The 15,443-nt window shown below is 43.1% G+C and overlaps 1 protein-coding gene across 1 annotated transcript in view; it reads right to left on the reverse strand.

The window, feature by feature from the left end:
• LOC126776082 (baculoviral IAP repeat-containing protein 6) overlaps positions 1-15,443 on the reverse strand; it is a 33,653-nt gene that overhangs the window by 11,707 nt on the left and 6,503 nt on the right. The window contains exons 7-35 of the mRNA XM_050498356.1: positions 12,616-15,340; positions 11,855-12,309; positions 11,296-11,480; positions 11,066-11,200; positions 10,668-10,817; positions 10,168-10,326; positions 9,438-9,586; positions 8,774-9,122; positions 8,320-8,516; positions 7,983-8,201; positions 7,681-7,858; positions 7,319-7,552; positions 6,997-7,125; positions 6,497-6,641; positions 6,023-6,109; positions 5,600-5,741; positions 5,251-5,515; positions 5,010-5,173; positions 4,863-4,938; positions 4,655-4,783; positions 4,277-4,541; positions 3,637-3,899; positions 2,783-2,930; positions 2,607-2,690; positions 2,224-2,349; positions 1,840-1,979; positions 1,360-1,522; positions 612-830; positions 279-531 (exon numbers count right to left, since the gene is read on the reverse strand). Coding sequence (XP_050354313.1) covers positions 279-531; positions 612-830; positions 1,360-1,522; positions 1,840-1,979; positions 2,224-2,349; positions 2,607-2,690; positions 2,783-2,930; positions 3,637-3,899; positions 4,277-4,541; positions 4,655-4,783; positions 4,863-4,938; positions 5,010-5,173; positions 5,251-5,515; positions 5,600-5,741; positions 6,023-6,109; positions 6,497-6,641; positions 6,997-7,125; positions 7,319-7,552; positions 7,681-7,858; positions 7,983-8,201; positions 8,320-8,516; positions 8,774-9,122; positions 9,438-9,586; positions 10,168-10,326; positions 10,668-10,817; positions 11,066-11,200; positions 11,296-11,480; positions 11,855-12,309; positions 12,616-15,340 — 7,933 coding nt within the window. The remainder of the gene's footprint in view (positions 1-278; positions 532-611; positions 831-1,359; positions 1,523-1,839; positions 1,980-2,223; positions 2,350-2,606; positions 2,691-2,782; positions 2,931-3,636; positions 3,900-4,276; positions 4,542-4,654; positions 4,784-4,862; positions 4,939-5,009; positions 5,174-5,250; positions 5,516-5,599; positions 5,742-6,022; positions 6,110-6,496; positions 6,642-6,996; positions 7,126-7,318; positions 7,553-7,680; positions 7,859-7,982; positions 8,202-8,319; positions 8,517-8,773; positions 9,123-9,437; positions 9,587-10,167; positions 10,327-10,667; positions 10,818-11,065; positions 11,201-11,295; positions 11,481-11,854; positions 12,310-12,615; positions 15,341-15,443) is intronic.

Here is a 15,443-nt window from a genome sequence, read left to right on the forward strand (position 1 = left end):
CAGTACTTAGTAGGTATGTATACACCACAACGTTAAGCATATATTACTTTCGATTATTTCGATTTTCTTATAATTTGCTAAAAACAATAGATTACTTAGCTCGGTACTGATTTTATTCTATTTGTATATTATTAATTAAGAAAAAAAATCTCAGTTTTAAATCTTAATTTTATCAAAGAGAAGCGAAGCCGAGACTTATATTATCACAAAATATGAAAAACAATAATAAATAATGTAAAATAGAAAAATTGTAATGATGCACATGATAAAATAGTTACTCGAGATTGTCCTGCGCAGCGAGGTGCGCATCAGTGGGTGTGGTGAAGGCGGGTGCGGCAAGTAATCGCAGCTGCAGAAGACCCATGTTCGAACTGTCGCGAGGCTTATACAGGCGCAGTGTAACCGTGGTCACTACCAAGGGCCGCGCCAGAGCCAGTCGGATGAAGGTCATGCCGGCCGTACTCTGTGGCGCGCCGAGCGGAGCCACCGTCCCGCCACATCCCGCTTCCACACCGACCGCTCCCGGGCAAGCTGTGGTGCCGAGCAATAATTGAATGACAGAAACAATAAGCAGACGGCGGTGTCGGTGACAGATGGGTCGAGATACTGACTGGCGAGGCTAGTGAGGTGCGGCAGCAGGTGCACCTCGTGCAGCGTGGCGGCGTAGGGCAGCGTGAGCGTGAGCGCCAGCGAGGCGTCGTCGGCGCTGAAGAAGTGGTAGGACCACGCCGCCGCGCGCACGCGCCGCGCCGCGCACGAGCCCGCGCCGCCGCCGCCGCCCAGCAGCACGTCCGCCGCCTGCGCCGTGGGGTTGCCGCACGACACCGTGCCTGCCGACGTATACGATCATTAACAATTATCCATTTTAGCTTATTTTAATTCGGGTTTACAATTATATTTGACATGTTTAGATCACAATTCCATGTTTAGTATAACTGTATGGTTTAAACGACGAGGCCTAGGGATAGCGGATTAATTAAGAATGTAATAGTAATATCGTATGATATCGTATGATATATGTATGTATGCCAAGGCTACATATCCAGTGATCCTGGACTAAAATCATTAATTGACCAGAACAAAGTATTTTTCAAGAAATTCTTTGAGGCAACACAGATATATGACACTCAAAAAGCATGAAAAGAGCACCGATTTTCTCGGTCCTTTCTCCGGTCGTATCGGATTACTTGTGCACTATAATACTATCTGCGCAGTTGACTACTCCTAAAGATTGACCTTTATAGCCGAAAGTTGGTAAAGAAGACTTCATGAATATCATACATTTATTTAAATGTAGAACCCAAGTATATAATCAGAAAATTAAGTATACAAACGTTTTTCGACTACTACATTACTCACAAAGAGGCGCAATATTAATCAATCCATCCGTAGTTTCTATAACAGGCGGTTGCGACTTCTTGTTACCGGCCGAAGCTGGAGTCGATAGGTTGATAAGTTGAGGTGGTAGCTTAAGATGATTCATGAGAGATGACACTAATCCTTGGTTGCTGCTAGGTCCCGCCTATTGAAAAATATTTTTATAACATATAATTAAATATATATATTTTTATTCATAAATTTAATATATATTATTAAAAGAATTTATAATGAAATCTGAAGTGTTTTCAGTTATTAAATAATTATGTTTTGTTCCGTGTGCACACACACACGATGAAGCAACGAGGTAAGGATATATAGTACCTATACGAGAGGGAGGAAATAGAGACGATGGAAAGAAAACATGACGGCATAAGATTGCGTCACGCCGTTTGTCTTCACTGCATGCGAGTCGGTCAAAATATCTTGACTTTTATTGTTATGACAAGTCAGGAGAATCACCTGATGGCAGGCGGATAGCTTATCGAGTGCCAGCTCCAGGCCTCCTGCGTCCACGAAAGCAGCCAGCACCTCTGGTTTGTCCAACACGCGCACAACAAGCTGCTGCATGCCTTGGGACAACTTTACCATCTCTTCTTTTCCTGCACAGAATATAAAGATTTTTGTGTAAGCTGGCAGCAATATTGAGACTATTATTATTAATTTAAAAAAATATAAGTTTTTAATAGCTGTCCAAGACTTTAAGTTTAAATAATATTTTAAGGAATTTTCATTTTTTTTTTAATATGATCAAGACTTTGAATTAGTTTTTCATTACCAGCAAAGATTCATCATACAATAGGTTAATATTAATATAGGCAAAAATTGTTTAGGCATGAAACTCACTAAGGAAGTCCATAAGACTTGGTAGAATCAGCACAGGATTAGCAGCAATCGCCGGCAGCTGCGCCACCAACCAAAACACTTCCTCTTTTAGCGACCACTGTTCAGAACTACACTCTCCGTTCACACCTGTATATGAAAACGAAAATATCACTATGGTAGATGATAATTCAAACATGAAGGTTGCAAAAAATACCAAAATATGTTTAAATGACTGAAGGCAAATGATTTTATAAAAAGTTATAAGCTATTGTAACAATCATATATATATAATTTATTGCATGAATAAAAGACATATGTCCTGTGTTTAAGTTCAAAGTTTTCGCCCTGTATCTTTTTGGCTATCTTTTATACCAAACAGATATTTTCTTAGTATGAATACCGACCTGTGTTTAAAATTATCGTATTCATTCCGTCGCACATTGACAACGTCCTGTAGAACTTTTGCATGATTTCGTGGTGTTGTAATACTGAAATCAAAATAAATCATAACATTTAGGATAATCTTTTTAAGTATAAATTTGCATGCATTCTATATATATAACACAATGTTAAGTTTTACCTGTATCCGCAAGACAGGGCATCCTAGGCACCTGTTGCTTTCTTTCGTCTTCAAGGTTTGTGCAGTCCGCCTGTGCTGCGCTGTTCTGCGCTTTACTCTCATCCGTCTGAGACATATCGCTGTTCGAACCGCCAGGGCTCGTCGAAGGCTGTAGGACAAAATTGTTTATAACTCATTTAATTTAATTACAAATAGATCAAAGAAAACGGAGGATTATATGCATACCTAATATTTTCAATTGTTTTTTAAAGTTAACTAAATAGATAACGAATAAAAATATATAAGTAATTATGTTATCCAAAATGGATACTTGGAAGTCCAATTAATTTATTGGTAATGATTTGATAGTGCACTTAGGTATAATTTATTTCTAAAGTATTTTTGCATCAAAGTATTCATATATTCCATAATTAGTAAGTGCTTAAATAACCATAGGCCATCAGAATGTAGGAGGAATAAGGATTAACAAACCTTTGAATTACTTAATCCATGCCATTGGCCAATTTTTGCCAAATTTCATATTCACTAAATGTAAATTTTACTAATGAATACGGACATACAAGAAGAAACATACATCTAAAATCAGAAGTGCGTACAGAGGGGTCGAACTTTTACACTGCAGTCCAATGGTCTACACACCAGACTACCGCTGCTTCTCATAGCTAGTTTTAATATGTTTATATTTACGCAAGTGGCCTAAAGTGTCATTTAAAAACTCGGATTAAAGTAACTACTCTATTTTATTTTATAAATATTAGTAATAGTCATAGAAATGTTCCTAAAAAATGAACTACAGATTTATTAAAAAAATGGTCACATGAGTGGTCAGTTTGTTATTATCGAATGAAACTTACTGCGTGACTGGTGGAGGGTGTGGCAGCAGGCGTAGGAGTGGCGGCCGAGGGCGACGGCAGCGGCAGAGCGAGCAGCTTGCGCGCGTAGTGCAGCAGCTGCTGCAGCAGCGCGCGGCGCAGCGGCGCGCGGCGCGTGCTGCCGGCCAGCACGTCGGCCAGCAGCCCCGACAGGCGCGCCTCGCCGCCCGCCGCGCCGCCGCCGCCGCCGCCGCTCTCCGCCCGCCAGCCGCTACTCTCGCGCACCCACCAGCCGCACTGGTCCGCTGTGCGAGAAAATATCATCTTAATAATAAATCTTCATTAAAATTGTTTTTATTCATGCAAGCAAATATACTTACTCTGGCACTCTAAACTGGGACGACCTTAGCGGTCAGTGCAAACTAATACAATGATTAAGTTGTATATTAAATTACGGTGTGTATGTGTATATGTTATATGGGGACGCCATTTAAATTTTCGTCTATCGTCATTCTCAAATATTTTATAGTCATTATTTTCTCAAGGTCATATATAAGAATCAATTACTGTCTAAGAATACTAACGTGACTTTATTTAACAAGCGATGCCTTTCAAAAGACGAATGCAGTAGTATAAAGCAAATTAAAATTTATCATCATTAAATGTTATAAAGTAACCGTACCGACGGCTTCGATAAGAGGCAGCGCTTGGTGGACGTGCTTCGGTGCGAGAGCGGGCAGCAAGGAGTGAGCGGCGCGCAGCAGTGCAGCGTGCAAGTCCAGCGCTGAATGTGATACGGGCGGAGTGTTCGGCACTCGTTTCCACAATGCTGCAAGGACTTTGAGAGATACGAGGGCTCCAGCAGCGCCTCGTGCTTTTACTACTCGAGAGAGAACCGACTGTAGAGCTGCTGCCGCACCTGCACCTGCACCAATACTTGCACCACCCTGGTAGAAGTATTTCATATAATTATTTCACTGATACAAAATCAATATACAGAAAAAGAGATAGAAATAAATAAAAGAAAGAAAAATAAAACTTATTATGTTATTTTCCTTACCAGATAGGGCTCGGAAGAGATAACAGCACCGTCAGCGGTGACGTCAATGGATATAAATTTTACAAGGGCAGGAACAAAGTAATCGCATTCGAGAATCACGCGTCCCATCGTTTGCGTGCTGCCTTCCGTCTGAAAATGATCATAATAAAATTAAACAAAATAATAGCATAAACGCAAAAAAAAAACCGAACGATTGATTGATTCTCACCAGTAATGGTAAACTTGCGACCCACGCCAAAGCTTGCATCGAGAGCACCCAACACCTCAACGATATGTTTTCTAATCTGGAAACGACAATACAACAATAGAGCAACAACAATCATATTTTGAAAGCGGCGGCCGGCTCGGTACTCACTGCGTGAGAGCGCGCAACAGCGCGGTCACGGTGTCGGAGGCGAGGCGCACGCGCGGCGCGTCGGCCGGCACCATCAGCGAGCCCAGCGACCACGCGCCGCCCCACGCCGACCCGTTCAGCGTCAGCCACAGCGACACCACGTTTTCCATGAGCGTGCAGTCGATCTGATGCAAATACAACATTTGTAAACTTGACGCTATGAATGTTTAGTTTGAAAATCGAGTCGGATAGGACACGGTACCTGAGAATGGAATTCCAATGCAAGATGCCTGAAAACATCATAAAGCGTGTGCGCGAGAGGCGGGTTTTGCCTGGCGTCGTCGTGTGCGTCGGGCGGCGACGCGGCGTCGAGCAGCGCGCCGGCGGGCTCGGGCGCGCCGCGCACGGGCGGCGCCCGCAGCGCCAGCGGCAGCGCGGCGGCCGTGGCCACGAGCACGCGCTGCGCGAACGCCTCGCCGCCGGCCGCCGCGCCGCTTTCGAGCCGCGCGTCCACGCACGTCGATAGACTGCACGGAATTCGGTTTTGTACATTTCAAGAAACGAATCTCGGAAAAACATCAAGTGTCAATCGTTTTAAAAATGGCACATACCAATTGCTACCGTCTGCGACGGGTTTCGATCTCGTCTCCTTTTTGACAGCTTCGAAGAAGTATTGGGCGAGTTTTTCTTCCGATTCAGAATCATCGGACTCTACTACCTGAGTCAATTGACATTCCATATCCTCAAAGAAGCCTGATGAGCAAAAAAAGCTTTTGTAAAATATATACACCACATAATATCTACTAATATATTGTAATGTAATGTAACAGCCTGTGAATGTCCCACTGCTGGGCTAAGGCCTCCTCTCCATTTTTGAGGAGAAGGTATAATTATATATTACATTATATAATATATTACATTATATATTACGAAGTGTTAAAAAAATCATTCATCAATAAATCTATATCGCGCTTAAGATAAATCATGATTAACTTTAATCATCACAATATTTTTATTCACAAATTTATTCTTACTTGAGGCTACGAGCGTGGCTCGAGTATTAATTTTAGGTTTGGTGAAGTTTGCACTCTTCGCTAGGCCGAAACTATCTGCTAACACATCTGCAATAAAAATGTACGTAATGTTGTAGATTAGCAAAAATACATAGTAATTAGTAAAGAACATTATAATTATTGCAAAAATGTAAAGTTGAATTCAGTCGAACTCGTAACGCATACTAGCAAAATGCACAAGCCCGCTCGCTTTTTCACTTTAAAGCTTATAAAAGAAAATTATATAAACCATGTACCGACTTCATTAAAATACACTGTAGATAACTATCCAACCCCTACTAGGTCACAATTACAAGACCAATGGACGAGTCGATTGAAAAAATCTTCACAGAGAAACTCAATACCTTCTTATCGAATCTATCATAATCATAAGGTAGTCACTAGATCAATGAGGCAGTAAATACATTGGTACATTATTATAAAAGAGCTTGGTACCCGCTACAGAGCTGAGCCGCTTGGGCGGAGTCTTGGCGAAGCTGGCGTCGTCGTGCGCAACGCGGATGACGCGCGACGAGCCCGCGCCGCCCCACTCCTCGTTGGGCGTGGGCGGCAGCTCGCCGCACTCGTGCTCCACTAGATCCTGTCCACGACCATTTTACCATCGATTATCATCATTATTATTATACGATATTTTAGGGCTCGGCACAATGTGTCTCCTAATACTAAAAAAAATATGCTTGGTTGTTTTTCAAAAATAGCCCCTTGCCTGAGACCAAATCTCCTTGGATACGTCTTTACTGGATGGCTGGTATATCCACACCAAGGTATACAATAACAATATCCTTTAGTAAAATCTTACAACATCCGAAGGTTGAGATGAGGTCTCTATTCCCCACCCCACTTTTAACGCTAATTTATGAAAACTTATTGAATACAAAGTATTGTATGTTTAAAATATATATCCATGATAAAATGTATCTATCTACGGTATTAACCTGTAGCAGAGTGGTGACGGCATGACGCGGCCATGGTGGAAGTGTCACGGCGAGACGCGCGAGGCCCAAAATACACGAAGGCTCCAACAGCGCTGCACCGCCACACAATGCACAAAGGCGACCCACAACCTGGAAGCCAGAAAAACTTAAATATACATCCAAATAAATGACATAATTATGTATCTTATATTTAAACTTAACATTTTCAAATCGCTAACAGTAAAGAAACATCAAAAGATTATTCTCATCTTTAAATTTGCAACAAGTCTCCAGCGACGCAATAAAAGGATTCGCAGGGCGACTATCCGACATGACGGCGTACCTTGGCGCACAGCAACAGATGGTCAGCGAGCAGCGTGGAGTCCATGGCCAGCATGTGCGTGACGAGCGCGTGCGCCAGCGCGGCGCCCAGCGCCGGGCTCAGCAGGCGCGCGCCCTCGTCCGCGCGGCTGTTGCAGGCGCTGGCCAGGCCGGACCCGGCGCCGGAGCCGCCGTCCGGCCCGCTGCTGCGTTTGCACATCATCGCCATACGCGCTTTCAAGCTGAGGCGAGCGCGCTGTGGTGTTATGACTTCATTGTATGATCAGTACTTTAAGACACAACATTAACAATACGCAATTTTGAATACTTTCAAAGCATACTTTGTATCGTAATGTACATATAGGCCTATGTAAATGAACTCACCTGCTGTTCCTCGAGCGCCACTTGAATTCCTCGACGTGAGGCCTCCAGCTCCTGCATCTGATGAAGCAATTTCTTGTGCAACTTGCGCCTATGTAGCTTGCCTTCCACGGCGCGCGGCGAAGGTGTAGTACTATCTGTTGGAGTAGGACGAGCTCTACCACCGGCCACCCAGTCCCACCTTTTGAATCATAAACAGAATATAAAAAAATATGTTTTTAATCAATGACACCTTCAAATCGTTTTAACCTAACAGATCACTCTCTTTTAAATAGTAACCAAGATCTAAGTTGCCGATACTTTACCGGTTATTTCTTTGCGAGGGCGGTGGCGTGGTAGCGGCTACGGCGGCGTCCAGTACGGAGGCGATAGCGGTGAGCAGCGCCGCCAACAGCGCCGGCTGTGGCCGCGACCCACGAAGCAGCTCCAGTGTCCGCGAACATAGCGCGTGTGTCACACCTCCGCCGTTATTGCCGTGCGCATACATACTCTTTCGAGCCATGTACATTACGGCCACTAGACACCTGCAAAATTAAAAATAAATACTTTCTATATTTCTTTTTCTTAGTAATTAAATGAACAAGAAGAAAAAGATCTCATCTTGCTAACAAAAATTCAATGCCTAAAGTCGCGAGCCCGCACCTGTCCAACGGATGTGGCGGCGAGTCGCGGTGCGCGAAGGCGGTGGCCAGCGCGTCGGCCAGCAGCGCGCCCCACCAGCGCCAGCCGCCGCACACGCGCGCCAGCAGCGCCGCCGTGCCCGCCGCGCACGCGCCGCCGCTCTCCCACGCCAGCGGCGCCACGGCGCGGCACCACTCGCCGCTGACTGCGCCGTATTGCTGCGATAACATCGTCGTTTAGACACAGAAATATAATACAATTCGAGTAACTACAACTAGGTACACAAAGTTTTAAAACTTTAATGGTTCTCGAGTTTCTTATTAAAATTTAAATTAAATTCGGAATTTATGATTTTATATTGAATAAAATTTGTAGTGTAATAGATAATAAAGAATGTTAAAAAAGAGTAAAAGAATTATAGATACTTCGTGGATACTTTTATCAATGTAAAAAAATATTATATTTTTTTTCATACCACATCACCCATTTGGAAAAGGAAGTACAGTAGTAAGTCGATCATATTCTCTATGATTACGCGAAGTTTGTCAGTCGAGGCCCTTTCTAAAAGCATTTCTGACGAAACGACCCCCTTTTTGATTGCCTCCAGCACTTTATTGTTGAACTCTGGGGTGTTCTGTAACCGTTTCAATATATTGGTGCAGTTATGTAGCTGCTGCTGCAGTTCCATACATTCCTGATATGCTGCTATCACTTTCGGATCTGACTCGTTAGGTTGGTTGAGATAAGCCATCATATGAGCTGCGTTACCATTATAAAGGTCCAAGTATGGGTTGAGCAAGTCCATCAGCTTACCAGTGGCCAATCTGAGAAAAGCAAAATTTACAATCAAACAGATAACCGAACTCAAATTTACAAATAAACTTAACGTTGTAACAATATAGTTACTTATTACAGTAGCTTACATACATATAATATATATGTAATCATTTAAGTTTCATTGTATTAAGCAATTTTAAAATTAGTCGCTAAAGTTATAACAACCTCATAAATGAAAAATCCTCTAACATCATAATAACCAAAGTCACAGTCAATATCTTTATTCAATTTCAATCGCAACACACTTGCTAATTGATAATTCTTAAAGAACGACCACAAAGGAAATGTTGCAAATTTCTTACCTAAATCTACAAGACAAATCTTCGTAGAGCGCCTTAAGCGCGTTGATCGATGCTTGCACATTCGCAAATTCCGCAATCTCTCCGTAAAACCAGCCTAGGGGAATTTTGCATTTCATGGCCGACATGCCATATCGTCCTATTGTTGTTATCTGTTGATGCCATTATTGGTTAATGCATTTATTCATTTGAATATACCTTATACTCATAAACCTATTTACTATAATTTATTATTATATTGAATGAATATTCTTAACGGTACATTACAAATCATAATTATAGTAACAGCCTGTTAATGTCCCACTGCTGGGCTAAGGCCTCCTCTCCCTTTTGAGGAGAAGGTTTGGAGCTTATTCCACCACGCTGCTCCAATGCGGGTTGGTAGAATACACATGTGGCATAATTTCAATCAAATTAGACACATGCAGGTTTCCTCACGATGTTTTCCTTCACCGTCAAGCACGAGATGAATTATAAACACAAATTAAGCACATGAAAATTCAGTGGTGCTTGCCCGAACCCACGATCATCGGTTAAGGTGCACGCGTTCTAACCACTAGGCCATCTCGGCTTCTAAATAAATAAATGATAATTAGTTTATGTATAATGTATATGTTTATGTAAATGTATATATCATAATTAGTTTATGTAATTGTGTCTGACAAATGCTAAAATATCAAATAAATATAAAAAAGTACATAACACACATAAATACGAATAAATAGAGTGTAACCTTCATATATCGGCAAAGCGGCGGCGGCTGTATGTCGGTGAGCACGAGGTGCTTGGTGGCAATATCAGTAGCAAAGGCGAGTTTCACGCAGTCAGTCTCTTCGCCCACCGACCAAATGTCGATGCACAACGTCACCAGGTCCGAACAACTTGGGATAATCTGTTAAACATTACATGTCAATGAAACTTCTATACAGGATATCGTTCATTACGAGGCGATACATAATAATAGACTTTGAATGGAGAAACAGGCGAAGAATACATAGGATTGATGTACATTGACACTATCTCCCTTGCACTTATGATAATTAATTATACATACTGTTTCTGACACTTCCAGCAGAAGCAGAGTATAAGAGTACTATTGCTCCGTGATTGAATATTTTAAATACTAACCCACATGGATTGGTCTACCGTGTGATTACGAGCAATACAAGTAACTGGAGATAGTCAGGCGGAGTGTCACCAGGGGTGGTCGGGCGGTTCAATGCGGGTCGTTACCAGGTCGGTGAGGCGCACGAGGTGGCCGAAGTCGAACACGATGTAGCGGCGCGCGCCCGAGTGCATGCGCTCCACCACCAGCGTGTGCTGCGGCGCGCGCGTCACCAGCGTGGCCCACGGCACGCCGCACTGCGCGCACGAAGACGCGTCCTGCGCGATCGACGGCAAAACTAATCATTTCTTTTTTTTTTGCAAACATCACTTCATTCATTTTAGCAGTATAACTCAAAGATAATTAAAATATCAATTATTTACACCATTACTCATACTGGAAAATTAAATAAATATTACAGTATAAAACTAGTGTATTTGTCTTAATAGTAAATATGTACATATTTATATTTTTCGAAATTACAATTGAAAATGAAATTAAAATTATTTGCATCGATTTGCATTACCTTCATCAATTTTTCATCTGTACATTCTTGTTTATCTTGTGGATCACATTCCATCAACGAACTCTCGACGTCGTCCAAAGAGTCGGGGTCCTGAGAGAATTGTTTCAATTGACCCTCCTTAACCACAGTCCAGAGCTGAAATAATAATATAAAAGGTATTAAAGTCAGACAGAGCCGTTCACTCCTTCTAAAATATTCCGAAACAGAGGCCACACTAATACGAGACCGACCTGGTGCGGGTCGGCCGAGTGCGCGCCCACGACGGCGGGCGGCGGGCGCGCGGTCGCCGTCTCCAGCTTGGTGCCGTCGGACGCCAGGTGGCACGACACGTGCAGCGGCGTGGCCTCGCCCAGCCCCGCGCCCGCCGCCTCCACGCCGCCCGCGCCGCTCCACGACCCGCCGTTCTTGCCGCTCTCTGCGGAGACGCGAGCCATCATATATTAAAATAAGGGGGCTTTTTATTATTGATAAATCATAATAACTTACAATAATAATTTACAATACATATGTAAATAATAGTTTAACAAACTATTGCATGTTTGCTTTTTTCGCTTCAATCTTTTTAACGTTATATTTTTCAAATTTCTGATAAAAAGTTGTCTGACGCAGAGAAATGAATAAAGAACGGGAAAGTGGGCAGAACAACAGTAGGCGAAGTTTAACAAGTGTCGGATTGGTCAGGATTGGTTTCCACGAAACCTAGAGGGGTCCGTTGACCTATTGAGATTTATTATTATTGTCATCGTTTTAACTTCGAAAAAAACATCCAACGAAAATCAGACGACGTACCCGAGTCGGGAGGCAAATTGAGCAGATCCTTGAGGTGGTAGTGGTGCGGCGGCCCCTGGTGCGCGGGCGGGCCGGCGCCGGGCGGCGCGTCGGCGGCCGACGCCCAGGGCGACGCGTGCGCCGCGCCCGCGCCGCGACACAGCTCCGGCACGTCGGCGCCGAAGCGCCGCAGCTCCAGCGGCAGGCCGTACAGGCCGAACCTGGCGCGCAGCAGGTGGTGGTAGGGGTCGGCGCGGGCGCGCAGGCAGCGCGCGGCGCGCTCCAGCAGCGCCACGGCGTTGGCCACGAGGCCGGGCGCGAAGGCGCGCGACGTGCAGTGCTGCGCGAGCGCCATGAGCCACTTGAGCGCGCCCGGCGACTCGCAGGCGCCCACGAGCGGGATGCAAGCTATGACGCTGCTCATCAGCGTCTGCTCGAATATCGACTTCCAAGGTTTCGGTAGTTCCTTCACTCCCCTATTCGCAGGATATTATTATTAAATATTAATATGAATCACACCGGTTTGCTTCGCTAAGCTTTTCGCGATTTTAACTATCTTAAAATTATGTTACATATTGAGTTTTTATAAAAATACTATTTTATCATACATTATATTCGATATAATATTTAAGATTTAGAAATTAGTGTGAATATTCAATTAAAAAAAATCTCTATGCTCCTCTAAAGAAGTCTTGTAAAATAAAGTAGTAGTAGTAGTAAAGAAGAGTAGTATAATAGAGGAATGTCAAAAAAAACAAGGTAAAAACAATATTGTCACTTACTCGCTCGTGATCAGCATTATTTTGACACACTTTTTCGCGAAGCTTCTATTTCCGCACAAAATGCAGTTCTTGATCAAATTATCTGTATGCTTCTCGATGACAGCTATACATTCTAACTGCTGAGTCTCGATTGGACTTTGGGCTTCCTTATCTTTAGCCTTTTCGGATTTTGCGAATCGCATACGTTGAAGACGTATTGAAATAACCCAATTGATGAGATCTAAGGCAATTTTTCGTTTTTCTATATCTGCTTTACTCACAGCTATTTCGCAGAGTGAATTCAAAAAGCTGTTCGACTCGAGCATCGCTATCCTCTGCTGCCTCTCCAGGGGTACTTGAGTATGGGGACAGGAACGAACTGTTATAGATATTTGATGCAGCCAATCGCAACCAATAAAGCTAGACTTCTTCGATGTACTTTCGCCTGATTTTATAGGACCCTTGGCCATGTCTTTAGCCGGATCGAATAAAGTTTTTATGTGGATCAAGAATGTTCTTCCTCTCGCTCGATACAAACGAGGGCTGGTTAATATCAACGTACCAGATTGTTGCGTCGTATCTAGTCCTGAAGATAGAAAGAGTGGCCCTGCAAGAATCTCAGCGTTATGCGCCTGCAGATATTCCTCACTGTTAATAGGGTTCTCGAGATTGGACATATCTGCGTCTACAGGTGGAAACCATACAGGCGAATCCGATCTTTGGCCAAAAGACGCGTCCTTTTTGTAACCTATACCGTGCAAGTTTTGTTTCAATAGCGTCACTTGTATTATTGGCAAGTTAATAGAGCTCGCCGAGTGCAGTGTGAAACTGAACTCAATGTGCGCTAACGACACACTGTAAGGTAATGTCAATTCTAAGACGTGTTCGTCCCACGTCGAGGATGTATTCTGAAGGCGCCAAGACCTGTTATTCTGGTGTTCGGAGCGCGACCTTTGAGCAGGCGACAGCTCACACCAGAACCCTGGCACTACAGCACTGTATGGAACAGTAGTATTCATTCCGTAAAATCCTGTGAGAGACATAAGTGTTTCCAAATCGGTCATATCTAGCTCAGGTTTATTTGCTATAATCACTGGCGGAGATGTGGGTCCGGAAACGTCGTCTCGCGGCGCTTTCGACAGCATGTCAAAGTCTAGATTTGCTAATTCATCTTCGTTTCCGTCACTGCCGGAATCTTTCTCGCCATTGTTTAATGCATAAAAATAAATAACGCCATGTTTTGTCGAGAGACTGAGACGTTCGACGGAAGCACAATATACGACCGACGTAAACTGACCCTTGGATACTTTTTTCTCTGCAACTATGTTGAAGTCAGGTAAGCTGTAAAGTCTCAAATCGCCGTCGAGGCCGACTACGGCGATGGAATACTGATCATGTTTGTCAACCGGTAGAAGACAAAGATCAACTGGACTCTCATTGAAAGGCAGTTCTTTAAATGATACGGGGTTATCTTCTAATGTTAAAGTAGAGGTTTTATTATTTATTTTATAAAGAATAAAATAAGCTTTTATATCTGATTTATCAGTCTTATCTTGTTGGTCGGAAACCTCGTCAACGTCCATCTTAGAGTCACTATCGCAGTCCGTTTCCTTTTCGCCCTTTACTTTGACGGGATCGATACTGGATACGATTACTAATAAATGTTCTTTATCTTCTGTTGGTAACAGATGAGTTACTTTGCAATCTTCTCTTAGATTCAATTTAGATGGAAGACTTAAGCACTGGACAGTTACTCCATGCATGACTGGCTCTTCTTGAGGTGGATCACTATCAAACCCGTCATTGTTACTATGACTGACGACGGTTTGTGCGCCGACCTTGACTTCTCCGAAGTTCATCACTTTGACTTTTTCCGTTCCCTCTCCACCCTCGTACCATTTTAAATCTGATATCTCCAAAGGTCCATTTCCTGTCATGTTTAAGTATTGAGTTATAGGATCTCCATGAACGGCATCTGTCTGGTCAACGATTTTGGTACCCATAGATTCCAAATGTCCACTTTTCCAACTTTTAAGTTGTGAAATTTTACTCACTACGTCCTTGACACTAGCTTGTCCCGATTCTGGTATCTCAGGTAAAAGGGCTGTAGGCGGAGGTGGGGGTAATACTTTGTAATGTTTACTAAAATGAATTTTCTTCGGATCCCATATCTTACAATCTTCTTTACTGGATGAAGCGTTTAAATTAATTATATTACTTATTTGTTCATCGATACATTTTAAGCTGTTCGTGAATTGTGATGGAAGCTCTGTGTCCTCATCAGAATACTGAAGGCAAAGATCGTCATAATCCGATCTACTTACTAGGCAGACTTTTTTACTACCCCCCGGTTTCGAATTGCCGCTGCTGTTCGACGTGTGAACTACTGTTGTTATTGAGTTGACGAAGGAGCTGTCCATGTCGTATGTTAACAAGAATAGCATTTTATTTGTAGATGCCAGGTTACTCTTCGCTTCGTTCTCATCATTCATAGCCTGAACACTTTCTTTGGACCGATCCGGAGCTCCCGAATCGAAGAGTGCTTTACTCGAGTCCTCCTTGATAGGTTGGTTCGTGGGTGTGGTGTTTGTTCGTGTGATCGTGACTGCACAGATTAAAGAGGGATTAGCTTTATTCGTAGTTGTCTCTTTCTCTGTGCTTTCTGTGTTTTGTGCTTGGGGGTAAACCTCTTGTTGTGAAGTCATCCCGACGAACGCCATAGCCGTAAGTTCAATTCCGTAGTTAGCTAAAATAAATGTTAAGACGTCAAATTTAATTCATAAAAAAACAATATATACATCAGTATCGATTTAAAGTAAAATCACATAAAATACAACACCAGATCGACC

Source organism: Nymphalis io, chromosome 19, assembly GCF_905147045.1.
Source record: "Nymphalis io chromosome 19, ilAglIoxx1.1, whole genome shotgun sequence".
Taxonomy (NCBI): Eukaryota; Metazoa; Arthropoda; class Insecta; order Lepidoptera; family Nymphalidae; genus Nymphalis; species Nymphalis io.